This window comes from Pan troglodytes, chromosome 6, assembly GCF_028858775.2.
Source record: "Pan troglodytes isolate AG18354 chromosome 6, NHGRI_mPanTro3-v2.0_pri, whole genome shotgun sequence".
Lineage (NCBI taxonomy): Eukaryota > Metazoa > Chordata > Mammalia > Primates > Hominidae > Pan > Pan troglodytes.
Window position 1 is genome coordinate 81,485,274 of NC_072404.2, and position 27,901 is coordinate 81,513,174.

Sequence of the window (27,901 nt, forward strand, 5' to 3'; positions counted from 1 at the left end):
GTCCCTCAGAGCCGAGGGCGCCTGGAGCAAGGGCCGCGTCTGTTTGCCTCCCCGGGGCTCTCGGGCAGCTGGGCAGCCCCGCCCCACCCAGGGAGTACCAGCTCATGGCAGTCTGGTGACTGTGGGAGTCCAGGGCTCTTTCTGAGTTCCTGGGGGTCCCTAGGAAGGGTCCGGGCCTGACCAGTGATTGCCACTTACTGTGGTGATAATTTGCTGTTGTCCTCAAAGCAATTATAGATTTCACGTGTCCAGGCAATACTTGCAAATTGGATATGGGACAGGCAGGGACAGAGACGTAATTTGAAAACCAAAGAGCCGGAGGGAAATTGATGAGCGTGGGTGGTTGTTCCAGCAGAATGCCTTACGCCCCGCCCAGGGGGAGAGAGGCCACCTCATGGATGACCCTAGCACAGGCTTCCCCCCTCCCCCCACCCGAGACGGAGTGGCTCTGTTGCCTAGGCTGGAGTGCAGTGGCACGATCTCAGCTCACAGCAACCTCCCAGGTTCAAGTAATTCTCCTGCCTCAGCCTCCCAAGTGGCTGGGATTACAGATGCCCACCACCACGCTGGGCTAATTTTTATATTTTTAGTAGAATTGGGGTTTCGCCATGTTGGCCAGGCTGGTCTCAAACTCCTGACCTCGAGTGATCCGCCCACCTCAGCCTCCCAAAATGCTGGGATTACAGGCATGAGCCACCGCAGCAGGCCAAGCATTTTCTTTACATTCAAGTTTATCAAGGTATGACTTACATACAGCGTAATTCACAAATTCACCCCTTTTTAGCAGATAGTTCTTTGGGTTTTGACAAATTTGTATGATCTTGTGAGGTTTTTTTGTTTTTTTGAGGTGGAGTCTGAATCTAGTCACCCAGGCTGGAGTGTAGTGGCCTGATCTTGGCTCATTGCAACCTCCACCTCCCGGGTTCAAGTGAGTCTTCTGCCTCTGCCTCCCCAGTAGTTGGGATTACAGGTGCCCACCGCCACGCCTGGCTAATTTTTGCATTTTTTTGTAGAGACAGGGTTTCACCATGTTGGCCAGGCTGGTCTCGAACTCCTGACCTCAGGTGATCCAACCACCACTGCCTCGCAAAGTGCTGGGATTACAGGCGTGAGCCACCGCACCCGGCCTAAATTTATGTGAATTTATGTGATCTTGTAACCACTGCCACACTCAAGAGGCCCATCCCCCCAGAATTTCCCAGTGCCCCTCTCTAGTCAGTGTCTACCCGTCCCCTGATAACTGCTAATCATTTGTCCCTATAGTTTGGCCTCTTCCAGAATGTCGTATGAATAGAAACATACAGTACAGAATCTTTTGAGCTTGGCTGCTTTAACTTAGCAAAATGCACTTTAGATCTACCCGTGTTAATGCACGAATCAGTAGTTTATTCCTTTTAATTGCTGACCCGTGTTTCCTCATGTGGACGTGCCTTAGTTTATCCTCTCTCCAGTTGAAGGAAGGACATTGTTTGTCCTTTTTGTTTCCAATTTAGGAAACAAAAATTGTGTCCATTGTGGTTTCCAATTTAGGACAAATACAAACAGGCAATATGTATTTGCACCTAAGTCTTTGTGCGGGCACCTGTTTTCACTTCTCGCGGATGAATACCCAGGAGCAGGATAGCTGAGGCTGGGTGGTCAATGTGTGCTGAACTTTATAAGAAATTGCCGGCTGGCTGCAGTGGCTTACAAATGTAATCCCAGCACTTTGGAAAGCCAAAGAGGGAGGATTGCTTGAGGACAAGAGTTCAAGACGACAACACAGCAAGACCTCATCTTTACAAAAACAACTTTAAAAACTAGCTGGACAGTCTGGGCACAGTGGCTCACGCCTATAATCCCAGCACTTTGGGATGCTGAGGCGGGTGGATCACTTGAAGTAAGGAGTTCGAGACCAGCGTGGCCAACATGGAGAAACCTTGTCTTCACTAAAAATACAAAAATTAGCCAGATGTGGTGGTGGGCGCCTGTAAGCCCAGCTACTGGGGAGGCTGAGGCAGGAAAATCACTTGAACCTGGGAAGTGGAGGTTGCAGTGAGCTGAGATCATGCCACTGCACTAGCCTTGGTGACAGGGTGAGAGACTCTGTCTCAAAAAATTTAGCTGGACATGGTATTGTGTGCCTGTAGTTCCAGCTACTCAGGAGACTGAGGCAGGGGGATTGCTTGAGCCCAGGCGTTCAAGGCTTCCATGAGCTGTGATTGCATCACTGCACTCCAGACTAGGTGACGGAGCAAGACCCTGACTCTAAAAAGAAGAAAGAAACTGCCAAATGAATGTTGGAAGGGCTGGGCCATTTTGTACTCCCACCAGCAGCATGAGAGAGTTCCAGTGGCTCCATATCCTTGTGAAAATTTTCAGGAATAAGTTTTGAAAAGGAGCTGGAGAGGTTCTATAGATGAGGGGGCTGCAGGGCAGCTGGCAGGAGAGGAGGCCAGGGAGGAGGGTGACCCATGGATACACCAGCCACCCCCATCCCCTGCAACACTGTCCACTCAAAGATCCCTTTTCCATTTGCATCTTTTGAGAGAGTGATACTTGCCCTTTGCCTGGTGATATGGTTTGGCTGTGTCCCCACCCAAATCTCACCTTGAATTGTAATAATCCCCACGTGTCAAGGGTGGGGGCAGGTGGAGATAATTGAATCATGGGGGTGGTTTCCCTCATACTGTTCTCGTGGCAGTGAATAAGTCTCACGAGATCTGATGGTTTTATAAAGGGTAGTTCCCCTGCACATGCTCTCTTGCCTGTTGCCATGTAAGACGTGCCTTGGCTCCTTCTTTGCCTTCTGTCATGATTGTGAGCAACCCCACCCCCCCAGCCCCGCCAACCACCAACCAGCCATGTGGAACTATGAGTCCATTAAACCTTTTCCCTTTATAAATTACCCAGTCTCGGGTATGTGTTTATTAGCAGCATGAGAACAGACAAATACACCTGGGTTACTCGTGGGCTTCTTTCTGTCCCGGCTCCCCTCAATGGGTGAGGGTGCAGAGCCCATGCCCGGCTTTGTGCTGGAGAGCCAGAACACCAGATAAGTGGCCAGGGGTCAGTTTCCTGCAAGCCTCTGCCTGTGCACACTTGGACTTGCCATCTCTGCCTGCAATACTCTCTAGGGTGCAGTGGGGGTGTGGTTCTGGCTAAATGGGGAACAGGGACATGGGTGTTGAGGGGGTGATGACCCCCATCACCCAAGGACCAAAAGCCTGGAAGCTCAGCCCAAGGGCCACCTGGACACAGACCTGGGCACCAAAACCATGCCCAGGACCGAGGCCAGCAGGGTCAGGGTTCTGGTCCCTGTTTTTGGAGAATAGATGGTTTTGTTTTGCGGGTAGATGAGCAATATACCTCCCAGGCTGAGTGGTGCTATCAGAGATGATGTGAGGTGGGGCAGAGATCCATGTCCCAAAAATGTCATGGATGGCCGCATTCCTCTCTCTTTAGGGATGGAAAATAAACTGAGGGCTGGGCGGTCAGTCAGCTGGTGGGAATTAGGCATTTTTATGACTTGGAGCTCCAGAGTTGCTGAGGAGGAGGCCAAGACAATGGGAGGGGAGATGGGAACAGACACCTAGAGGTTACAGTGGCAGAGCCATGGAAAAGACGGCTCCTCTGCCTGACCCACACTGGAGCCACCCTTCGGCCACTTCTTCCCTCCGAGAAAACTTGGGATCTCGGGCCCTCAGGCCTGGACACAGTCATAGGGGCTGACTGGCTCAGAGGTCCCCAAAGATTGCAGGGGTATAGTGGGGACAATCAGCATCTCTGTGCCTCTCCTGAGTGAGAACTGAGTAGGGGGACATGAAGGGAGAGATAAACAACTTACCCGTGGTCACCCCAGCAGCCTGGGGCCGGAACTCTGGGTGAACTGAGTCATCATCCCCAGGGCACGGGTGGGCAGCTGCCCCAGGGGACCTGCCTGGACTAATGAGATATTCTGTGTCTGTCCATCCATCCAGGTGCAAGTTCTTCAGTCTGACTGAGACGCCAGAGGATTACACTATCATTGTCGATGAGGAAGGATTCCTAGGTAAGTGCTTTTCTCCCTAGGGGCTCGGCTGGACCATGCCCCGAAGTCAGGGCTGGCTGCCCACCTCCTTATTTCTGTCCCCCACTCACCTCCTTATTTCTGCCCCCACCTACCTCCTTATTTCTGCCCTCATCTGCTGGTCAGCTAGAAAAACAGCAGAGTGTATTTCCTTCTCTCCCTGGCTTCTGGAGGGTCCCCTCCCTGGGTTCTGGAGGGTCCCCTCCCCTCCTGCTCTTGAGATTGCCCTAGGAAAGACTCCTGAGTAGTAAGTAGGTACGGCGCTACCCAGCTGAGAATTAGATCAACCCAGAAGAAAAGGAACATGTGTCACTGAAACCTACAAAGTGCTTTAGAACATCTTCAGTTGGGCGCAGTGGCTCACGCTTTTAGTCTCAACACTGTGGGAGGATCACTTGAGCCCAGGAGTTCGAGACCAGCCTGGGCATAGTGAGACCCCATCTCTACTAAAACATTACTTTAAATTAACTGGACATGATGGCATGTTCCTGTGGTCCCAGCTACTTGAGAGACCGAGGCAGGAGGATCGTTTGAGCCCAGGAGTTGGAGGCTACAGTGAGCTGTTATTGAACCACTGCTTTCCAGGCTGGAAGACAGAGCAAGACTCTATCTCTTAAAAATAAAAAAAATAAAAGTGTCTAGCTGGCAAGGGCACAGTTTAAGAGGACTTCCCAGAATTCAAGCAACACTTGAAGTGAACCCAGCTAAGAGTAAAGAGCCAGGCATGGTGGTGTATGCCTCTACTCCCAGCTACTTGGGAGGCTGAGGTGGGAGGATTGCTTAAACCCAGGAGTTTGAGACTGTAGTGTGCCATGATCACGTCTGTGAATAGCCACTGCACTCCAGCCTGGGCAACATAATGAGAACCTGTTTTTTGTTTTTTGTTTTTTGTTTTGAGATGGAGTCTCACTCTGTCACCCAGGCTGGAGTGCAATGGCACGATCTCGGCTCACTGCAACCTCCACCTCCCAGGTTCAAGCCATTCTCCTGCCTCAGCCTCCCAAGTAGCTGGGATTACAGGTGCCCGCCACCATGCCCGGCTAATGTTTGTATTTTTTAGTAGAGATGGGGATTCACCCTGTTGGCCAGGATCGTCTTGATCTCCTGACCTCATGATCCACCCGCCTCGGCCTCCCAAAGTGCTGAGATTACAGGCGTGAGCCACCTTGCCTGGCCTGAGAATTTTTTTTTTTTTTTTTTGAGACGGAGTCTCGCTCTGTGGCCCAGGCTGGAGTGCAGTGGTGTGATCTCAGCACTGCAAGCTCCGCCTCCCAGGTTCACACCATTCTCCTGCCTCAGTCTCCCGAGTAGCTGGGACTACAGGCGCCCGCCACCACGCCCGGCTAATTTTTTGTATTTTTTAGTAGAGATGGGGTTTCACGGTGTTAACCAGGATGGTCTCGATCTCCTGACCTCATGATCCACCCACCTCGGCCTCCCAAAATGCTGGGATTACAGGCGTGAGCCACCGCGCCCGGCCCTGAGAACCTATTTCTAAAAAAAAATTAAAATTAAAATTAAGTGGCCCCCCCCCGCCCCCCACCAGGTGGAAAACATTAATGGAGGGGTACTTTCCAGGCAGAGAGAACCCCATGTGTGTACAGCCACAGCTTCTAGTACTGGGGACACACTTGGCATCCCCAGGGAACTAGAGTGTGAGAAGAGAGACAGGAGGACAGGGCTTGCCTGGAAGAGGAGGGATCAGGAAAGATTCCTCCATGTGGCTGCACACACGTGCGCTTCTCTTCCTGGAAAGCACCCCTCCCTTCATGGTTTCTACCTGGCATGCAGGCACTTAATTTTTTTTTTTTTTTTTTTTTTTTAAGAAACAGGTTCTTGCTATGTTGCCCAGGCTGGAGTACAGTGGCTAATCACAGGTATGATCGTAGTGCATAGCAGCCTCAGACTCCTGGGCTCAAGCAATCCTCCCACCTCAGCCTCCCGAGTAGCTGAGAGTAGAGGCGTGTACTGCTGTGCCTGGCTCTAGACTTTTTCCTGAACTCACCTCCTGTACTTTATTTGGGTTAGAAGCAGCATGGGGAGACTTCTGCAGCATGGCCCTTTCTGGGGGCTCAAAAGCAGAAGTTCCTGGTGAGCTCACGTGGTCATGGAGGACTTCCTGGAGGAGGTGATATTTTTGCTGGCCCTGTGGGGAAGGAAGAAAACATGTCAGAGGAGAGTTGAATGAGAAAGTACAGGAGCAGAAGCAAGGGCCAGGTCCAGCCTCTAAAAAAGGGGAAGACAGAGGTAGGCAGGGTAAGTTTGGATCTTATTCTTCAGGCACTGGGGAGCCACTGAAGGTTGTTGGGCTGGGTTAGGGCTGAGTTGGGGTAGAGTCTCCTGGGGTGTGTGTGTGCAGGAGAGGGAACAAGGAGTGAAGTAGGAAATTCCTGGGGGTGAGTAAGCTCTCTTCAAATAGAGGTCCTTGGGCCCAGGCTGAGACCCTCGGCTGGCCCAGGGAAGGAATTGCCCGCAATCCCTCAACCCTGCCATTCCCCAGAGCCTTGTGACTTTTGAAACTGCCTTGCCCTGCCCCTCCCTGAGCCTTTCCCAGCCGCAGGTGCAGCACTGAGGAACACAGGGACCACTGGGAAAGCAGGTTTCAATTAGCCCAGCAAGGCCAGAGGCTAGCCAGCCAGCCTTACCTCTGTGACTTCAGGGTAAGGGCTTCCCTTCCAGGGTGTGTTTCCTGGTCAGCAAACCAGGCTGCTTGGAAATCTATTATTGCCCAAGAAAAAAAAAATTGAGTGGATTTGTTTTTTTTGTCTCTTTTTTTTTTTCTTTGAGACAGAGTCTCACTCTGTCACCCAGGCTGGAGTGCAGTGGCGTGATCTTGGCTCACTGCAACCTCCATCTCCCAGGTTCAAGCGATTCTCCTGCCTCAGCCTTCTGAGTAGTTGGGATTATAGGCACCCACCACCATGCCTGGCTAATTTTTTTGTATTTTTAGTAGAGGTGGGGTTTGGTTTCACCATGTTGGCCAGGCTGGTCTCAAACTCCTGAACTCAAGTGATCCACCTGCCTTGACCTCCCAAAGTGCTGCCAAAATATTAGCATTTTGGCCAGGCACAGTGGTTCACATCTACAATCCCAGCACTTTGTGAGGCTGAGGCAAGCAGATCACCTGAGGTCAGGAGTTCAAGACAAGCCTGGTCAACATGGTGAAACCCCGTCTCTACTAAAAATACAAAAATTACCCCGGCATGGGGACACATGCCTGTAGCTCCAGCTACTCAGGAGGCTGCGGAAGGAGAATCGCTTGAACCCACGAGGCAGAGGCTGCAATGAGCCAAGATCATGCCACTGCACTCCAGCCTGGGCGATGGAGCAAGACTCCATCTCAAAAAAAAAAAAAGTTTGAGGCCGGGCGCGGTGGCTCACGCCTGTAATCCCAGCACTTTGGGAGGCCGAGGTGGGTGGATCACGAGGTCAGGAGATTGAGACCATCCTGGCTAACATGGTGAAACCCCATCTCTACTAAAAATACAAAAAAAATTTGCCAGGCGTGGTGGTGGGCGCCTGTGGTCCCAGCTACTTGGGAGGCTGAGGCAGGAGAATGTCGTGAACCCGGGAGGCAGGCTTGCAGTGAGCCGAGATTGCGCCACTGCACTCCAGCCTGGGCAACAGAGCTGTCTCAAAAAAAAAAAAAAAAAAAAAAAAAAAAAAAGAGTTCGAGACCAGCCTGACCAACATGGAGGAACCCCATCTCTACTAAAAATACAAAATTAGCTGGGCGTGGTGGCGCATGCCTGTAATCCCAGCTACTCGGGAGGCCAAGGCAGGAGAATCGCTTGAACCCGGGAGGTGGAGGTTGCAGTGAGCCGAGATCGCGCCATTGCACTCCAACCTGGGGGACAGAGTGAGACTCCGTCTTAAAAGAAAGAAAAAAAAAAAAAAACAAGAGTAAAGACCCATTTTACAAGCGAGAAAGCAAGCAGACATTAACTTGCCCAGAGTGTTAGTGAGTGACAACCAAGCCAGGACGGAAAGTAGGAAATGCTCTCAAGGCGCCTCTAGCCTAAATAAGGAGAAAGTGCTGCCGGAAAGTAATGTGAGAAGACGGTATACCACCATGTGTGGCCTAGGACAGTCTGAGAAGACTCTCAGGGGGCTGTGGCAGGATTTGGGGTGGGCCTAGGGGCTGCAGTATGAGGCTAGGAGGACAACTGTACCCCTCATCTCCTTGGACGCTCTGCTTCAGAAAGAGAGTTTAGTTTTTGTTTGCTTGCTTTTCTCAAGGTAGTCTCGCTCTGACTCCAGACTGGAGTGCAGTGGCACGATCTCAGCTCACTGCATCCTCCACCTCCCAGGTTCAAGCGATTCTCCTGCCTCAGCCTCCTGAGTAGCTGGGATTACAGGCATGCACCACCACACCCGGCTAATTTTTTTTTGTATTTTTAGTAGAGACAGGGTTTCACCATGTTGGCAAGGGTGGTCTTGAACTCCTGACCTCAGATGATCCTCTTGCCTTGACCTCCCAAAGTGCTGGGATTACAGGCATGAACTACTGCACCTAGCGCACTGGCTAGTTTTTGGGATTTTTTGTTTTTTGTTTTTTTGTTTTGTTTTGAGATGGAGTCTCGCTCTGTTGTCCAGACTGGAGTGTAGTGGCATGATCTCAGCTCACTGCAACCTCCACCTCCTGGGTTCAAGCGATTCTCCTGCCTCAGCCTCCTGAGTAGTTGAGACTACAGGCATGCACCGCTATGCCCAGCTAATTTTTGTATTTTTAGTAGAGACAGGGTTTCACCATGTTGGCCAGGCTGGTCTCGAACTCCTGACCTCAAGTGATCCACCCGCCTCAACCTTCCAAATTTCCAAAGTGCTGGGATTGTAGGCGTGAACCACCGTGCACAGCCCACTGGCTAGTTTTTGTGTTTTTTTGTAGAGGAGTCTCACTATGTTGCCTATGCTGGTCTGGAACTCCTGGCCTTAAGCAGTCCTCCCACCTTGGCCTCCCAAAGTGTTGGGATTACAGGCGTGACCCCAGGAAGGATGCTGGCTCTGGCATGGGGAATGAAGGCCGGTGCCCTGTCACCCCGTTCTGCAAACCTCCAGCGCTGCAAACATTGCTTCCCACCAAAGGGCCTCTTCTGCCACTCTTAACGTGAGCCAGGGTGTGTGTTCACTGGCAGCTTTGATAGTTAGAAGCTAGCAGCTGGCCATGGTTCAGTGGATGCTGGGTCTTTCCTGGGAGGGCAGGGTATGGCTTGTAAATGACATTAGCCAGCAGAGTTCCTTGTTCAATGTGAACGTTGTTAAGAGATTCTTGGTCTGAGCACAGTGGCTCATGCCTGTAATCCCAGCCCTTTGGGAGGCTGAGGCAGGTAGATCGCTTGAGCCCAGGAGTTCAAGCAGGTTGGGCAACATGGCAAAGCCCCGTCTCTACAAACAATACAAAAATTAATCTGGTGTGGTGGCACATGGCTGTGGTCCCAGCTACTCGGTGGGCTGCGGTGGGAGGATCACTTGAGCCTGGGAGGTTGAGGCTGCAGTGAGCCATGATTGTACCACTGCACTCCAGCCTGGGTGATAGAGCAACACCCTGTCTCAAAAAAAGAAAAAAAGAAGGTCTTGGCTCAAATGGATGCAGTATGTCTGTGTGGCAGACAGAGGGGTTGTATATGTGTATATTCCGATTTTTTACGTGTGTGTGTGACTGAGTCTCGCTCTGTCACCCCGGTTGGAGTCCAGTGACACAATCTCTGCTCACTGCAACCTCCACCTCCCGGGTTCAAGCGATTCTCATGCCTCAGCCTCCTGAGTTGCTGGGATTACAGGCACGCACCACCACACCCGGCTACTTTTTATATTTTTAGTACAGACAAGGTTTCCCCCATGTTGGCCAGGCTGGTCTTGAACTCCTGACCTCAAGTGATCTGCCTGCCTTGGCCTCCCAAAGCACTGGGATTACAGGCATGAGCCACCGTACCCGGCCTCTTTTAAGTATTTCGTGAGCACTGTGTGCAGTGCTAGGTGTCCTGACAGATTCAGAATAACGTTAGAAGCCTCTGGGTAATGGGTAGCTTAGACTTGGAGTTAGAGGGGCCCAGTGCTTATCTAGGCTCCACATCACCAGCCCTCACGCATCACAGTCCCCTTGTCTGTGAAGTGGGGACAGCGGTACATCATTGTGGTCCATGCCACGCATGGCAAGGCATGGTCAGCAGGCAGTGACCGATCAAAAGGTGGAGAGGTGGCCGGGCAAGGTGGCTGACACCTGTAATCCCAGCACTTTGGGAGGCCGAGGCGGGCAGATCACTTGAGGTCAGGAGTTCGAGACCAGCCTGCCCAACATGGTGAAACCCTTTCTCTACTAAAAATACAAAAAAAAAAAAAAAAAATAGAGCCAGGCATGGTGGTATGCACCTGTAGTCCCAGCTACTCAGGAGGCTGAGACATGAGAATCGCTTGAACCCGGGAGGCAGAGGTTGCAGTGAGCCGAGATCGCGCCACTGCACTCCAGCCTGGGCGACAGAGTAAGACACTCTCGCTCAAAAAAAAAGGAAGCAACAGCTCTGGGTTCTTTCCCAGGCTGAGGCCGTGAGCAGGGTGGGTAGACCAATCCATCAGACAGGCTGCCTGCTCCTGGCCAGCTGCTGATTGACCTGAAATCCTCCAGCCAGCAGCAGCCGCCTCTTCCCCCACACCCACGTTTCCAGCTGGTCTCAGGCCTGGGCTTCTCCCCAAGACCACTCTGGGTCTCATCCAAACCTGCCAAGAGACTCCTAGTGGCAGAATCTTGGTTATGTCAGCACCCCCTCAAGGTGTACATATGTACCCCAGCACTTCACCACCTCGGAGGCTATATCAGCAGCCGCTTCCGCTGGGGAGGACAGAGCCAGGATTGGCCCCTCGGAGCCCGAAGCCTGCGGCTTTGATAAGAGACAGGCCTCCCACTGCTCAAGACTGGGGCCGCCCTTTCCCATTTCTGTGCAGCCGCCTGCCTCTCTAGCCACCCACTGGCTGACCACTGGTCCTTCTCAGCCAGCGGGACCAATGGGCTCCTTGGGCTGTGGTCACCATGGTGACCGGAGCTGGGCAGGTAGGAACAGGCATGGGCCTCACTCAATTTCCCTCCTCTCAGGCCATCTTGCCTGCCAGCAGAGCCCAGCTCATCTTTCCCCAGGAATCTTCATCATCACAGCTGCCTTGGCTCACCCATCTCTGAGCCCCTCTCTCCCTTTTTATCGATTTATTTTTTGACAGGGTCTGGCTGTGTCACCTAGGCTGGAGTGCAGTGGTGCGGTCATAGCTCACTGCAGCCTTGAAATCTCAGACTCAAGCAGTCCTCCCACCTCAGCCTCCCAAGTGGCTGGGACCACAGGCATGTGCCACCATGCTTGGCTCATTTATTTTTTATTTTTATTTTTTTAGAGATGGGGTCTCACTACGTTCTCCAGGCTGGTCTCAAATTCCTGGCCTCAAGCGATCCTCCTACCTTGGCCTCCCAAAGCAGTGGGAGTACGGGCATGAGCCACCACCTCCAGCCTCAGCACCTCTCTTTTTAGCTCCCTATTTTCTTAGGGACTTGGTACTTTTCATTTGGTGCCCAAGATAGAGCCTGGGTTCTTGAGCCAGACCCGCACTGGAATCCTGGCTCTGTTACTTCCTAAGTGATCTTCAGCAAATCACTGAGCCTTCCAGGTCCAGGGTTTCTGGACCGTTGAGTGTACGGTGAGCAAAATAACCCTGCCTCGGCCAGGCGCGGTGGCTCACGCTTGTAATCCCAGCCCTTTGAGAGGCCAAGGCGGGTGGATCACTTGAGGCCAGGAGTTTGAGACCAGCCGGGCCAACATGGTGAAACCCCATCTTTACTAAAAATATAAAAATTAGCCGGGCATGATGTTGGGTGCCTCTAATCCCAGCTACTCGGGAGGCCGAGGCAGGAGAATTGCTTGAACCAGGAGGCAGAGGTTGCAGTGAGCCAAGATCATGCCAATGTACTCCAGCCTGGGTGACAGAGTGAGGCTCCATCTCAAAAAAAAAATCCTGCCTCCTTGTGGGATGCAGTATCAGAGTTCACCTCCCTGTGCCGTGCCCCCTCCCCACTCAGGGCCCGGCACTAGGTGGGTTTATGCAGGTGCCTGGTGTTGTATGAAGAGCCCCGAATGCAGCCTGGGCTCGAGTCTGCGGCTGTGTGTGGTCACACATAGTGTGTGCCTGTGTCCCACATTCAGGGCTACTCAGGGACTCTGTCTGCAGGACAGGGTGGAAGGGATGGCTCCAGCGTTTGGATTCTGGGTTTTCATGAGCTAGGTAAGGAGGCTTAGCAGTTGCTGCTGCTGTGGACTCCCCACCCTGCCAAAGCCAGTGCCAGCCCCTGGGACTTCCAGGCTCTCAGGAGGGGCATGGGTGACAGTCACTGCCCCCCATGATGCAGCCTCTTCAGGGGCCCTCCTGGAGTTGCCTGTTCTTCCAGAGAAGCCCAATGTGCAGGGCTGGCTGAAGGGGGAAGAGAAACCCCAAAGCCCCACCCAGCCTTTTCCTGGCCTCCCCTCCACCCAGAGCCTCCCTGAGAGGTGTCCAGGAACCCAGTTTGAAAGCCAGTTACACGTGGGACAATGGGTGTGATGGCAGCATCAGACCCACGAAAGGGTTGTAAGAACTAAAGATAAGGGCGTTGCCCACTACTGATGCCATCGTTTTATGGCTGAGCAAACTGAGGCTCGGCGCAGATCAACCACTTGCCCACATGGCTCCTACTCTGCTAAGCTGCCTGGGATGTCCTGTGTCATCTGAGGGCCTTCCCTGCCCAGTCCTCCCAGGAAGCAGCCTTTGATTCAAATCCCATCCTGTTGAAGGCTGGGCGCAGTGGCTCACGCCTGTAATCCTAGCACTTTGGGAGGCCAAGGCAGGAGGATCCCTTGAGATCAGGAGTTCGAGACCAGCCAGACCAACATGGGAAAATGCCATCTCTACTAAAAATACAAAAATTAGCTGGGTGTGATGGTGCATACCTATAATCTCCGCTACTCAAGAATCACTTGAACCCAGGAGGTGGAGGTTGCAATGAGCCGAGATCGCACCACTGCACTCCAGCCTGGGTGACAGAGCAAGACTCTCTCAAAAAACAATCCCATCCGGCTGGGTGCGGTGGCTCACGCCTGTAATCCCAGCACTTTGGGAGGCTGATGCGGGCGGATCACGAGGTCAAGAGATTGAGACCATCCTGGCCAACATGGTGAAACCCTGTCTCTACTAAAAATACAAAAATTAGCCGGGCGTGGGGGCATGTGCCTGTAATCCCAGCTACTCGGGAGGCTGAGGCAGGAGAATCGCTTGAACCAGGAAGTCAGAGGTTGCAGTGAGCCGAGATCGCGCCACTCCAGGCACTCCAGCCGGGCGACAGAGCAAGACTGTCTCAAAAAAAAAAAAATCCTGTTGGAAAGTGAGGCAAGGCACAGGGTGGAGCTGGCCCCAGAGCCTCACTCTCCACCTCTCTGGCCTGCCTTGCCCTGCCCTTGGGTCATCTGGAACCTCAGCAGTCACAGGACTGCCTTCTGTGTCTCCCTCCAGAGCTGCCCTCCTCGGAGCACCTGAGTGTGGCAGATGCCACCTGGCTGGCCCTGAACGTGGTGTCCGGCGGTGGCAGCTTCTCCAGCTCCCAGCCCATCGGCGTGACCAAGATCGCCAAGTCAGTCATCGCCCCACTGGCTGACCAGAACATATCCGTGTTCATGCTGTCCACGTATCAGACAGACTTCATCCTGGTGAGCTGACCGTCACAGACACGCCTTGCACACTCATGCCCGCCTCTGACACACTCACTCCCATCGCCCACCCCTTGCAGCCTTGCCCTTCCACGCTATTCCAGGGTGGGGGCAGAGTCTCAGGGTGAGAGGTCGGTGCCCCAGACCCACATCCCCCAGGGCCACCAGGCACACACGGCCTCAACTTCTTGCCCCTAGGTGCGCGAGCGGGACCTGCCCTTTGTCACCCACACGTTGTCATCAGAGTTCACCATCCTGCGGGTCGTCAATGGCGAGACCGTGGCAGCCGAGAACCTCGGCATCACCAATGGCTTCGTGAAGCCCAAGCTGGGTGAGCTGGGGGCGGGGGTTTGTGCAGGGGAAACCTCACGAAGTTACCAGGCCCAGCCGCAGACCAGCCTTACTCTCAGCACGGGCTTCTGCCCACTGAGCATGAATGGAGTGCTAGGCAGAACGGGATGCAAAGGGCCCAGTGCGGTGGCTCATGCTTGTAATCCCAGCACTTTGGGAGGCCGAGGCAGGCAATTCACCTGAGGTCAGGAGTTTGAGACCAGCCTGACCAACATGGAGAAACCCCGTCTCTACTAAAAATACAAAATTAGCTGGGTGTGGTGGTGCATACTTGTAATTCCAGCTACTGAGGAGGCCGAGGCAGGAGAATCACTTGAACCCAGGAGGCGGAGGTTGCGGTGAGCCGAGATTGTGCCATTGCACTCCAGTCTGGGCAACAAGAACAAAACTCCATCTCAAAAAAAAAAAAAAAAAAAATTTGATGGAAAGGTCCTAGGCAGGCCCTGCTGCCGTGTCTAGCAAGGGTGGTGGACGTGCAAGCAGACAGCAATGGCCAGAGGCCACTCCTGCTGCAGCCCAGGTGTCAGGGTGGATTTCCCTGGGCAGGGACTGTGGTGCTGAAGCCTGGAACACAGGTAGGAACGGAGCCAGGTGGTGCCGGTTGGGAAGGGCATCCCAGGCAGCCAGCACAGCATGTGCAAATGCCCAGGGGCCTGAGGGTGAGATGGAGAATCAGGACGGTGGTAATTGGTAGAGGCTGGAGAAGCAGCGGTGAATGAGTCTCTTGGGGCCTGCAGCTGAGCCCTCCCCAGCCCTCTTCCCAGGCCCTGCACCCACCAGAGCTGCTGCTTTCAGTCCCAGCCTCAGTGCCTGACATCTTTGTGCTCTTACAGTCCAGAGGCCAGTCATCCACCCACTGTCCAGCCCGAGCAACAGGTTCTGTGTCACCAGCCTGGACCCTGACACGCTGCCTGCTGTTGCCACACTCCTCATGGATGTCATGTTCTACTCCAATGGGTAGGGCTGCCTTGGGCATGAGGGGTTGCAGGGTGGGCCAGGGAGAGGCATGGCTCCACCTAGGAGTCTTAGTCTGACGGGGGAGGCTTTGCTAGGAGCTCATCTGAGGGAAGAGACACAGACCTTCCCTGGAGCTAGTCTGAGCAGGGAGACATGGACCCACCCTGGAACTAGTCTGAGGTGGGAGACATGGACCTGCCCCGGAGCTAGTCTGAGGTGGGAGACACAGACCCGCCCCAGAGCTAGTCTGATGGGGGAGACATGGACCTGCCCCGGAGCTAGTCTGAGTGGGGAGACACAGACCTGTCCTGGAGCTAGTCTGAGGTAGGAGACACAGACCCACCCCGGAACTAGTCTGGGGTGGGAGACACGGACCCGCCCTGGAACTAGGCTGAGGGGGAGACACAGCTCTACCTAAAAGCCCCAGTCTCAGGGGTGAGACATCCTACCCTGGGAACCCCAAAATTTGGTGATGCCCCAAAGACTCATTGGGAGCTGTAACAAACTCCCCACTCCCCACTGAGCTCCGAGGACAGGCCCAGTCTGTTGAGGAGCTGAGAACTCAGATTTTTTTCATTTGGTGAACAACAGACATTGTGTCACTTCCTCAGCAGATTTTGTAAAGTTTAGGCCAACACGAGGTGGGGCGGGGCAGGGTCCAGCATGCTGACAGTCACCACAGCCTGTGCCCTGAGATGCAGGCAGGGGCCGGTGTAGCCTGCGTGGGAGGCCGGCCGGGCCTCCAGTACTGCAAAGTGTAGCACCCGCCTTTGTGAATGTGGTGAAATCATCCCCGTGGCATAGCGAGCAGGATGAGAAGGACACTGGCCCAGGGTCACCCAGGTGGCATCAAAGCCTGGGCAGGGCCCAGCTTCCCTGGGCTGGTGTGAATGGGGCAGGGGCCACAGGGGCCCCATCTTTACCAGCTGCCTCTGGTCCCCAGAGTGAAGGACCCCATGGCCACTGGGGATGACTGCGGCCACATCCGCTTCTTCTCCTTCTCCCTCATCGAGGGCTACATCTCCCTGGTGATGGACGTGCAGACGCAGCAGAGGTGAGCCAGGCCCTGGGGTGGACGTTCAACCCAGGGTGGGCCCCAGGGTCTGGGGGGACTATGTGATGGCACATCACCCACTTTGTCTTTTATTTGTTGTTGTTTTTTTTTGATACGGGGTCTCGCTCTGTCGCCCAGGCTGGGGTGCAGTGGTGCGATCTCGGCTCAACGCAACCTCCACCTCTCAGGTTCAAGCAATTCTCCTGCCTCAGCTGGGACTACAGGCATGTGCCACCATGCCCAGCTAATTTTTGTATTTTTAGTAAAGACAGGGTTTTGACATGTTGGTGAGGCTGGTCTCAAGCTCCTGACCTCAGGCAATCCGCCCGCCTCAGGCGTGATTTTTTTTTTTTTTTTAGACGGAGTCTCGCTCTGTCACCCAGGCTGGAGTGCAGTGGCACTATCTCGGCTCACTGCAAGCTCCACCTCCCGGGTTCATGCCATTCTCCTGCCTCAGCCTCCCAAGTAGCTGGGACTACAGGCGCCGCCACCACGCCTGGCTAATTTTTTGTATTTTTAGTAGAGACCAGGTTTCACCATGTTAGCCAAGATGGTCTGGATCTCCTGACCTTGTGATCTGCCCGCCCCGGCCTCCCAAAGTGCTGGGATTACTGGCATGAGCCACCGCAACCAGCCTGATTTTTTTTATTTTTATTTTTGTTGAGACAGGATCTCGCTCTGTCACCCATGCTGGAGTGCAGTGGTGCAGTCTTGGCTCACTGCCACCTCTGCCTCCCAGGTTCAAGTGATCCACATGTCTCAGCCTCCTGAATAGTTGGGACTACAGGTGCCTGCCACCACACCTGGCTAATTTTTGTATTTTTATTTTTTTTAAATATTTATTTACTTTTTGAGACAGGGTCTCACTCTGTCGCCCAGGCTGGAGTGCAGTGGCGCGATCTCAGCTCACTGCAACCTCCACCTCCCAGGTTCAAGTGATTCTCCTGCCTCAGCCTCCCGAGTAGCTGGGACTACAGGCGCACACCACCATACCCTGTTTATTTTTGTATTTTTTGTAGAGACAGGGTTTTGCCATGTTGGCCAGGCTGGTCGTGAACTCCTGACCTCAAGTGATTCACCCACTTTGGCCTCCCAAAGTGCTGGGATTACCGGCGTGAGCCACCGCGCCTGGCCAATTTTTGTATTTTTAGTAGAGATGGGGCTTCGCCATGCTGACCAGGCTGGTCTCCAACTCCTGACTGCAAGTGATCTGCCAGTCTCGGCCTCCCAAAGTGCTGGGATTACGGGTGTGAGCCACCACGCCCGGCCACTTTGTCTCTAATAAACCCTCACCATAGCCCTTCATCATAAGTAAGCTGGTCCCCCAGCTCAGAGAGGTGCGGGGGTTGTCCGAGGTCGACTGTGGGGTGGTGGCAAAGTGGGGATTTGAACCGCAGCCCCGGTGCTATTTCTCCCTCAGCTTGTGCTCTGGACCTGGGAAGAGGTGTCTAGACCAGCCTTAGCAAGGGTTTGGGGAGGGGCTTGTTACAAAGCCCAGCCTGACATCACCCTCCCCATCCACCTCCCCTCAAGACGAGGAGGCTGCCGGGCGAATGGGTCCAGGGTGTCCGGAAGGGATTGTTTTTGGGGGGCCCTGAGGTCTGCCCAACCCTGCCTGGCCAGCCCCATGCCTCGCTCTGGCTGGTGCACCAGCACACCAAGGAGGGAGTGCAATTCACATCAGCCTCGGGGATTCTTCTCTCGCTCCTTTTGAAGGTTTCCTAGTAACTTGCTGTTCACAAGCGCATCCGGAGAGCTCTGGAAGATGGTCCGGATTGGAGGACAGCCCCTGGGGTTTGGTGAGTCCTGGGGGGATTACATGGGGAATTGAGGGAGCTGGCATTGCTGAGCCCATTCACATACATTGTCCGCAGTGACTCAGCCCCTGCTGGGGGGTACAGATGGGGAGACTGAGGCTTGGGGAGCCTGAAATTTCTGTTGCTCACCGGTGTGTGGCAGCTGTACACAGGCCTCTTGGGGAAGTGGGGAGCAGGCTTCAATCGGAGTGCTTTTATTTTGCCCCCTCTTGAAATTTAATATGTTGCTTATTATTAGAAAATTAAGCAGCTGGGCACGGTGGCTCGTGCTTGTAATCCCAGCACTTTGGGAGGCCGAGGTGGAAAGATCCATTGAGCCCAGGAGTTCTATACCAGCCTGGGAAACATAGCGAGGCCTTGTCTCTACCAAAATTTTTAAAATTAGCTGGGCATGGTGGCTGGCGCCTGTAATCCCAGCTACTCAGGAGGCTGAGGCAGGAGGATTACTTGAGCCTAAGAGTTCAAGGCTACAGTGAGCCATGATCATGCCATTGTACTCCAACCTGGGTGACAGAGCAAATCTTTGCCTCTAAAAATAAAAAAAGAGGCTGGGTGAGTTAGCTCGTGCCTGTAATCCCAGCTCTTTGGGAGGCCGATGCAGGTGGATCACCTGAGGTCAGGAGTACCAGCCTGGCCAACATGACGAAACCCCATGTCTACTAACAATACAAAAAATTGGCCAGGCACGGTGGCGTGCACCTGTAATCCCAGCTACTCAGGAGGCTGAGATGGGAGAATCGCTTGAACCCAGGAAGCAGAGGTTGCGATGAGCCAAGATCGCTCCATTGCACTCCTGCCTGGGCAACAGAGCAAGACTCTGTCTCAAAAAATAATAATAAATTTAATTTAAAAAAGAATAAATTGAGGCTGTGATAAAAATTAAAGAGAAAAAAAAATCACTCCGTATTTCCACAGCTCAAAGATAATAACTGCTGGCAATTTTTTAACGTGTTTTCTTCACGTAAATACATGTAATTGTCAGATATCTCCCAGAGAGTCTGACACCCAACACTTTACCCCTAAATGCCTCGCCTTTTCCATCCTGGGAAGAAGCACCGGGCAAGGTGGCTCATGCCTGTAATCCCAGCACTTTGGGAGGCCGAGGCAGGAGGATCACAAGGTCAGGAGATCGAGATCATCCTGGCTAACACAGCGAAACCCTGTCTCTACTAAAAATACAAAAAATTAGCCGGTCGTGGTGGCAGGCGCCTGTAGTCCCAGCTACTTGGGAGGCTGAGGCAGGAGAATGGCATGAACCTGGGAGGCGGAGCTTGCAGCAAGCCAAGATGGCGCCACTGCACTCCAGCCTGGACGACAGAGCGAGAGTCCACCTCAAAAAAAGAAAAAAAAAAGAAGAAACACTTTCTCCTGTATAACCACAATGACAGGATTCCACAGGAGAAAATTTTCAGTCATTCCCTAAGACTTAGTCTTTCCTCTGTTTCCACAGTTGTCCAGACAATGTCTTTGGTGGATAGCATTTTTTTTTTCTTTTTGTTTTTTGTTTTTTTTTTTTGAGACAGGATCTTGCTCTGTTGCCCAGGCTGAAGTGCAATGGCGCAGTCTTCGCCTCCTGGGTTCAGCCTCCCAAGTAGCTGGGACTATAGGCATGTGCCACCACGCCCGGCTAATTCTTGTAGTTTTAGTAGAGATGGGGTTTCACCACGTTGGCCAGGCTGGTCTCGAACTCCTGACCTCAAGTGATCCGCCCGCCTCGGCCTCCCAAAGTGCTGGGATTACAGGCGTGAGCCACCACTCCCAGCCAAGGTGCCACACTTTTAAACAGCCAGATCTCGTGAGGACTTACTGTCACGAGAACAGTACCAAGAGGATGAGGCTAAACCATTCATGAGGAATCCACCCTCATAATCCAGTCATCTTGCACCAGGCCCCACCTCCAATACTTGAGATTACAATTGGAGGATTTGGGCAGGAACACAAAGCCAAACTATTTCACTGGCCAGCGACCAGAGAAGGCTCCTGGTTGGGGGACATCTGGGTTAAGCCTTCAAGAGGGATGGCCAGTGGGAGGCCAGGCACGGTGGCTCACGCCTGTAATTCCAGCACTTTGGGATGTGGAGGTGGGTGGATCATTTGAGTACAGCAGTTCGATACCAGCCTGGCCAACATGGTGAAACCCCATCTCTACTAAAAATACAAAAAAATTAGCTGGGCATGGTGGTACACGCCTATAATCCCAGCTATTTGGGAGGCTGAGGCACGAGGATTGCTTGAACTCAGGAGGTGGAGGTTGTAGTGAAGTGAGCTCACGCCAGTGCACTCCAGCCTGGGCGATGGAGCGAGACTCCATCTCAAAAAAAATAAAAGGGATAGCAGATGGGAATTCTCTAGGAGGATGGTGGGTGCAGGGTAGGCATTGCCCACAGAGGGTAGAGGTTGAAGAGCCACACAGGCAAGGGTAGCCAGGTTACGCAGAGGCTAAGGACGGTCTCTCCTGTTCTAGATGAGTGTGGCATCGTGGCCCAGATCTCAGAGCCCTTGGCTGCTGCAGACATCCCAGCCTACTACATCAGTACTTTCAAGTTTGATCATGCACTTGTGAGTGTCCAGCCCCAGACCCCTCCAGGGCAGGGCCGGGGTGGGGAAGCAGGTTCCTGGGCTCACGGGCAGGCATCTGCCTCCTCTACCCCTGCACAGGTCCCCGAAGAGAACATCAATGGTGTCATCAGTGCCCTGAAGGTCAGCCAAGCAGAGAAGCACTAGAAGGGTCTCTTCTGCTCCTCCCTGCCGCCGCCCGGGCCCAGCCCTAACCCTGAAGATTGATCTTGCAGTATTTCTCTACAGACTGGAAAATCAGCCTGGGGACCCTGAGGAAGGGGCCTCTGTGGGAGACTCCCTTGATTGCCAATCCCTCCAGGGCAGGGGCCCACGCCAAGGCCTCTCCATGCCCTCCTGCCTTCCCGGAGCCCCCCGACCCTCCAGAGAACGACCTTTCTCTTCCCTACCTCCCCCACCCCGGAAAATGCTTTCGGAGGCCCAGGGAGCTTGTGAGCTGATCCGCCTTCTCATCCGGCCTCACCCACGGCCAGGGGCAGATGCCGAGGGAAGCCGGTCCCTCCTGCGAGACACCGGTGTGCCAGCTGTCATGTCACCTTGCAGGGCTGGGGCTGGCGGGGTGGGGCCGAGTTTGGGGTGCCCTGGAGGGTTTGGGGGTGAGTACTGTGGTCACTGGTCTCTGCTTCCATCAGCTCAGGGCTGGTTCCCTCGGAGTGGAGGCCAGCATGGCCCCCTCAGGTCATCGGGGCTGGTGAGGCTCAGACAGGAACCCAGGTGGGATCCCCGAGCTGGGAAGGACCCAGACTCCCCCTGTACCTCGCCTGCCAACCACAGGGCCTGGGCCCGACTCCCAGCAAGACTGCCAAGAGGGCCCTGTCCAGACCCTCCCCCACAAGCAGTCAGTCCTTGGGGGAGGAGGGAGGGTCCCAGGAGACCCACCAGCCTGGAGCACCAGCTCCTGTCCCCTCGGCTCTCCCTGGACCCGACTTGGGCAGGTAGAGCCTCAGCTTCCCCCAGCAGGGACATCCCTGGCTTTCCAGGCCTGAGGTTTCTTAGGTGGTGTCCCACCTCCCCAGCAGACAACTAGACCAGCATAGGACTCCCCGCCGTCCTCCTCCCTCCTCTGCCCCCAAGTCACCTGCCTGCCCACCCGCCCCTTGGCTGGGGGCTGTGGCATTCATGAGTACTTGACCCAGGAGGCAGCTTAACTGAGCCTTAATAGAGAAAACCATACTCCGTTTTAGTTTTTTATTTAATGTATTTGCACCCAGGCTGCTCTTGGCGGTAGTTTCTGTTTGGCAGGGATAGGACCTGTTTGAGTTCTGTCAAGGGAGCCTGGAGGCTCTGTGTCACTAAGCTGGTGCTCTGTGGCTCCAGGGACAGGCAGTGGGAGTCGGGAGATGTCACAGGAGCCTGGGCCCTCTCTTCTGAAGGGAAGCTAGGAGCAGAGATCTGTTACAAGACGCTGGAGCCGCTGGCACCCCACATGGGAACTCCCACCAACCAGCTGTAGTTCTATCTGAGCACCGGAGGGGGTGAGGGAACCCGAGGGCCATGGGGAGGTGGACAGCCGGGTGGCAGGCCAGCTGAGTGGTCATGTCCAGGAGGCATGGGGTTAGCCGTGGTGTCCCTTCCAGTGGGGTGGTTTTCTGAATGAGCAGGACCAAGGGCCCCTGTGGTTTTGGCTCTGGCGGGGTTTTTTGTTTTTGGGTTTTTTTTTGAGATGGGAGTCTGGCTCTGTTGCCCAGGCTGGAATGCAGTGGCACGATCTTGGCTCACTACACCCTCCTCCTCCCAGGTTCAAGTGATTCTCCTGCCTCGGCCTCCCAGGTAGCTGGGATTACAGGCACGCACCACCACGTCTGGCTAGTTATTGTATTTTTTAATAGAGACGGGATTTCGTAACGTTGCTCAGGCTGGTCTTGAACTCCTGAGTTAAGTGATCCGCCTGCCTCGGCCTCCCAAAATGCCGGGATTACAGGCGTGAGCCACCACACCCAGCCGAGTTGTGCTGTTTCTGTGGTCAGAGGAGAAGGGATATTTTCTAGTCCTGACAAAGTGCTCCCTGCTTCTCTGAGTGGGACCCTCTGAGCCCTGGAAGCCCACCAGAAGGAGAAGCGGTTCTTTAAAATCCTTGTGGGTGTTGAAGGCCCACCACATTAATTAGAAACCAACTTTTTTTTTTTTAAGTTAATTTGTTTTGCACAAAACTCCAGAACAAAACTCGTACATTGCTGGTCCCAAAAGGGAGGTGGCCAAGTGGGGCAGGGCTGTGGTGGAAGCCCTGAGTCCCCTTTCTGACCTTGCAAGGCCTTGATTTTCCTTTCTGTCATTTCCCCCTGACGGTGTCACTTCTCTGCCTTTCCTTCCCGCCGTGCAAGTGTGTCGGCCCCGTGACCCCAGAGTCGTGTGTCCCCTAGACTTCCTAGGACGTATCTATTGTACACACCTATAAATACCTGTGTTTTATGTTGATAGAGATATATACTGTAAATAGCATATATACTTGAGCAATATATATGTTAATATATACTGTGTGCGCAGTCCGTGGACACAGCCCCCCGCTGTGTGTGCACACGTGTATGGGCGTGACGGCCTCCACCCCGCACCGTCTGCCATGCACGCGGGCACATTTGAGCCACCATATATTTTTAATTCAAGTATATAGGCAATACGATTATTACAGAAGCCGATGGGTTCCCTCAGACCTGACTTGAGAGAACAAAGCCAGCAGCTCAAAGAGCCTGTGACATGGGACGTGGGAAGGGTGCTGAGAGCCCGCTGTGGCGTGGGTCATGCCTTCTGCACCCCACTTTCCCCAGGCAAGGTCCCTGGGCGCCCTTATTTGGGGGGATGTTGATCCTGAGGGAGGAGTATTTGGAATTTCTTGCTTTTAACCAGAATGCCCCCTCTCCCCTGCCCTCGCCAGCAGCCTCACCCTGAAGACCTGGGCCTGCTGAATGGGCCACACGCTGCCTGTGTCCTGCCTCCGTGGGTAGCACTTTTTACGCAGGCAGCTTCTCTGTTTTTTTTTTGTTTTTTGTAACCTGCAAGCTTAGAAATCTCAGGTTGTGCTCCTGGGGCTGCTCCTGGGGACTGGCCTCGTGTCATGGAGAAAAGCATGTGTGTCGGGGCGCGCTGGGGCCAGGGTATGGCTCTCCGCCCTGGCTGGCTCTGCAGGGGTGGTCCCTGTTCCAGCCCGCTCCGTGGGAGCTGCCCCCCGGGGACCCTGCTCCTCGGTCACAGGGGGCCCCTTTAGTTTTCCCGTCCCCATCCTGCTCGCGTAAAGCTTGGTTTATCTTCTCGGCGTTCTGTGTGTAGTGTAGTCTTGGTTTGGTCTCCACAGCTCTTCGGGGTGGGGTGTGAGTGTGGTTTTTCCCAGGCAGGGGCCGTCTGCCCTTGTCCCCCAGCTATCTCCTGGTCTGCTGGGTGGGAGGGTCTCTCCAGACCCCACTTGGAGGGGCATGTGTTTCTCAGAGGGGCTCCATCCGCAGTTGCATGGAACTCCTTACCTGTTTGCCGTCCATCCCCCGGAGGTAATCAGAGGAGTGGGCCCGTTGTCTTGGCACTGGCGGATGGGGCAGGTGCCTGGTGGGGGAGGAAGAGGGCTCTCTATGATATGGAATTTTTTTTTTTTTTTTTTTTTTGAGACGGAGTCTTGCTCTGTCGCCCAGGCTGGAGTGCTGTGGCACGATCTCAGCTCACTGCAGCAACCTCCACTTCCTGGGTTCAAGCGAGTCTCCTGCATTGGCCTCCCAAGTAGGTGAGATTACAGGCACTCACCACCACACGCGGCTAATTTTTGTATTTTTGGTAGAGACGGGGTTTCACCATGTTGGCCAGGCTGGTCTTGAACTCCTGACCTCAAGTGATCCACCCGCCTTGGCCTCCCGAAGTGCTGGGATTACAGGCATGAGCCACCGTGCCCGGCCTCATGGAATTTCTAGGGGCGAGCAGGTGACCCTGGGGTTGCCACTTGAGCTCCTGGAGTGTGTGTCTTGGCCCCTGTGTGGTTCTCCATTAAGAAAAGCTCAGATAGTCTCAACCCCACCCTCTCCCCTTGCTGCATTCAGAGTACCAGTGGGAGCTGAAGGATGGGGAGGAACAGAGCAGTGACCACCCCTCCCTGCCACTGATAAGTTCTGCCTCGTCGTGGGGCTCCCCTGGTTCCCAAGACACCCCTTCCTCCCTCAGCCCATCGTCCTGACCCAGCAAAGATCTGGGCATTGCTGACTCTGCACCTCCTTCCTCCATGGGCATCTCCAGGACCACCCTCCTTCAAGGGGCACTGCCCACACCACCATCCTCAGCCCGAGGCATGCATCCGAGCTGGAGAGGCTTGCAGGCCTGACCCTGGTAGCCTCCCCTCCCCAAGATTCAGAGGCGGGGACCCAAAGCCTCACTCCAAACCACTGGCATTCTCACCTCCTCTCACCTCCAGGCACCAGGCTGCTGGTGGGAAAGGAAGGAGCTGGGGGATCAGAGGCTTCCAGTGTGGCCTCTGGAAGCAGCAGCATAGCCAGGGTGACATTTGTTCAGCAGGAGGAGGCTTGGTCTGGAGGGGCTTGCCCTCTGAGGTGACAGAGGATGCCCTGGAGGTCAGGAGAGAAGACTGGGAAGACAGGAAGGGCCAGGCCCCTGTTAAAGCCCAGGGCACTATTTGGTGATCTTCAAAGGTGAACACAGGCCACCTCCCACTGGCCCCCTCCTCCTGGCCACATTTTCCAGGGATACCCTGGGGAGTCCTAAGGCCACCCTGGGTCCCTTTCTGAGCCTAGAGATCTGGATGTGGTGACAACCAGGGCTTTTCCCAGCCCCAGCTAAGAGAGGGGGCTTTAGGGCAAGAGCACCTCAGCCCTGCAATGGGGGGATCTTTTTTTTTTTTTTTTTTTTTTTGAGACAGGCTGGAGTGCAGTGGTGCGATCTCGGTTCGCTGCAACCTCTGCTTCCCAGGTTCAAGTGATTCTCCTGCCTCAGCCTCCCAAGTAGCTGGGATTACAGGCACCCACCACCACGCTCGGCTAATTTTTGTATTTTTAGTAGAGACAGGGTTTCACTATGTTGGCCAGGCTGTTCTTGAACTCCTGACCTCAGGTGATCCGCCTCCCAAAGTGCTGGGATTACAGGCATGAGATACCCTGCCTGGCCAATGGGATTTTTGACGCCACTTCCTGAGTGAAGCGCTTTGCATGGGGACGGGAAGAAGCACCCCCAACCTTCTAGTCCGCTTCGAGCAGGGCCTGGAGCATTGGAGACATTGGTTAGTATAATAGGCAGAGCCTGAGTGAGGCCAGGGGGCTTCTCCAACAGAGAAAAGACATTGGCTTTGGGTACCATGCTGAGGGAGGGGGTTAGGCCTGGCGGGGGCCCATTCAAAGGAGGCCGGGCTCGGTGGCTTAGGCCTGTCATCCCAGCACTTTGGGAGACCAAGGCGGGAGGATAGCTTGAGGCCAGGATAGCAAGACCAACCTGGTCAACATAGCAAGACCCTGCCTCTACAAGAAAATAACGAAAGAGGCCCCAGGGAAGGAAGCCAGCCTGGAGCAGAGGCAGGAGCCTGAGGTCTGAGCCATGGCATCCAGGGACAGCCTGGTGGCCGAGAGAGCTTGTGGCTGTCACTATAAGGGAAGAGGAGCTATGGAAATTGGAAGTGCAGGGTGGCCTGTGTGCTAGGAGTGGGGGTGCAGGCCTAGGTGCGTTTATGCACACGTTTGTGCATGTACGTGTGAGCGTGGATGTGTTCCTATGCATTAGAGTGTGTGCGTGCACGTGTGCAGAGCCCACACCTGAGATATGGAACTGGCTCTTGGAGTATTTTGAGTTCTCAGTAGCAGTCTTGCTGTCGGGCCTTGAGTGCAGAAATGATTAGGTGAGTGAGGGCAGGACTCGAATGCAGACCCTGGCTCCAGGGGAGAGGGTGGGGCGTCTCTGGTAGGATGGCCTCACCCCACTTGTCAGAACTACTCTGGAGGGGGGCAAAGGTGTCAGGAACAGTTTGAGCAGTTGCTGTTGTCTGAAATCTTAGCTAAGGATTGGAGGATGCACTTCTAAGTGAGGCCTGGCTGTAGGCAGGAGGCCTCAGTCCTTCCCCAGGTGGGCCAACCCACAGGGCTGCTTGAGTGTCCTCACAATATGGCGCTCGGCTTCCCCCCAGAGCAAGAGATTCAAGGGCCCAGGGTAAAAGCCAAAGTGTTATTTTTATCCCTAGCCTCAGAATTCACACGCCGTTGCCTCCACCATGCTCTGGTTTGATACAGCCCAGCTGTGATTGGAAGGGGGGCTGGGGCTGCCCGTGCTGACTCTTCAAAGGCATCCCATCCTGCAGATGGTGTTCACAGGGAGAGTTTGTGGGGGCCGGCACTCCCTCATCTACTGGGGCTCATTCTGGAAGAAGGTCCAGAAGAATTGGAGACCCCTGCCCCTCACCCAAACTTTGGAGGTGGCAGGGTGAACAGCAGGCCAAGTTCAGGTCCCAAGACAGGCCAAGGCCAGTGCGGTTTCCCTTCCACTGCCTCAGTTTACCTGTATTCAGAAGACGGTCTAGGAAGAGTTGAGCAGAGTTCCCTCTAAGAGTAGGGAGCTGATAACAGTCCCAAGCCCTCCTCTTTCTCTATGCCAAAATCATTTCCGTTATCCTGAGATGGGGGTGAGTGGATGGATGGTGTACTGAGGGGCCTCTGCCCTGCCCAGAGCCCCCCCCATCGTAGTGGGGGCAGGGGACTTCCTGCCCACAACCCCCTCCAACCCTCACCTGGCGTGCCCGGGTCACCAGCAGCAGCAGCGGCGTTCCATCGGTCCCAAGATCTGGGTGAAGGGGAGAACCTGCCATCTTATCCCTACCCCCCGGGGCCCTCAAGCTTATTTTCTTGTTGAAGAAACACAAAACCCTCGAGATTCATGTACTGTATGTTGGAGAAAAAAAAATTACCTAATGTTCCCCCAAAAAAGACAGTATATTTTGTACTTTGTAAAGTGTTAATTAAAATGAAAAGAAAAAAAAACGATGGTGGCTGGTGGCCGTCTGGTTTTTTGCTGATCTAGCCAGAACCTGGTCTCATCTCTTTCTCCTCCACACTGTGGTCGGGGGAACACAGGCCAGGGGCTAGAGGCGGGTAGAAAAACACCCAGAATTTGAGGAAGGGCCCCCAGAGCTGGAGGGGTTGTATTAGTTACCTGGTGCTGTATAACAAGTTGCCCCCAAACTTAGCGGCTTAACATGATCATTATTTATAGATCATATTTTCTGTGGGTCAGGAATTCAGGAAGTTTGGCTGAGTGATTCTGGCTCAGAGTCACTCATGAGGTTGCCGTTGTCTGAAATCTTAACTAAGGACTGAAGGATGCACTTCTAAGTGAGGCCTGGCTGTAGGCAGGAGGCCTCAGTCCTTCCCCATGTGGGCCAACCCACGGGGCTGCTTGAGTGTCCTCACAATATGGCGCCCAG

General features: G+C 54.1%; 1 protein-coding gene across 2 annotated transcripts in view; it reads left to right on the forward strand.

Annotated features, from left to right (window-relative positions):
• CASTOR2 (cytosolic arginine sensor for mTORC1 subunit 2) overlaps window positions 1–27,459 on the forward strand; it is a 66,773-nt gene extending 39,314 nt beyond the window's left edge. For both annotated transcript variants that reach the window (XM_519151.7, XM_054655713.2), the window contains exons 2-9: window positions 3,960–4,030; window positions 13,568–13,761; window positions 13,960–14,092; window positions 14,946–15,069; window positions 16,013–16,123; window positions 17,840–17,922; window positions 20,405–20,499; window positions 20,599–27,459. In XM_519151.7, the coding sequence (XP_519151.3) occupies window positions 3,960–4,030; window positions 13,568–13,761; window positions 13,960–14,092; window positions 14,946–15,069; window positions 16,013–16,123; window positions 17,840–17,922; window positions 20,405–20,499; window positions 20,599–20,664 (877 nt within the window). In that variant the 3' untranslated portion in view covers window positions 20,665–27,459. The remainder of the gene's footprint in view (window positions 1–3,959; window positions 4,031–13,567; window positions 13,762–13,959; window positions 14,093–14,945; window positions 15,070–16,012; window positions 16,124–17,839; window positions 17,923–20,404; window positions 20,500–20,598) is intronic.
• Window positions 27,460–27,901: the final 442 nt, after the last annotated feature.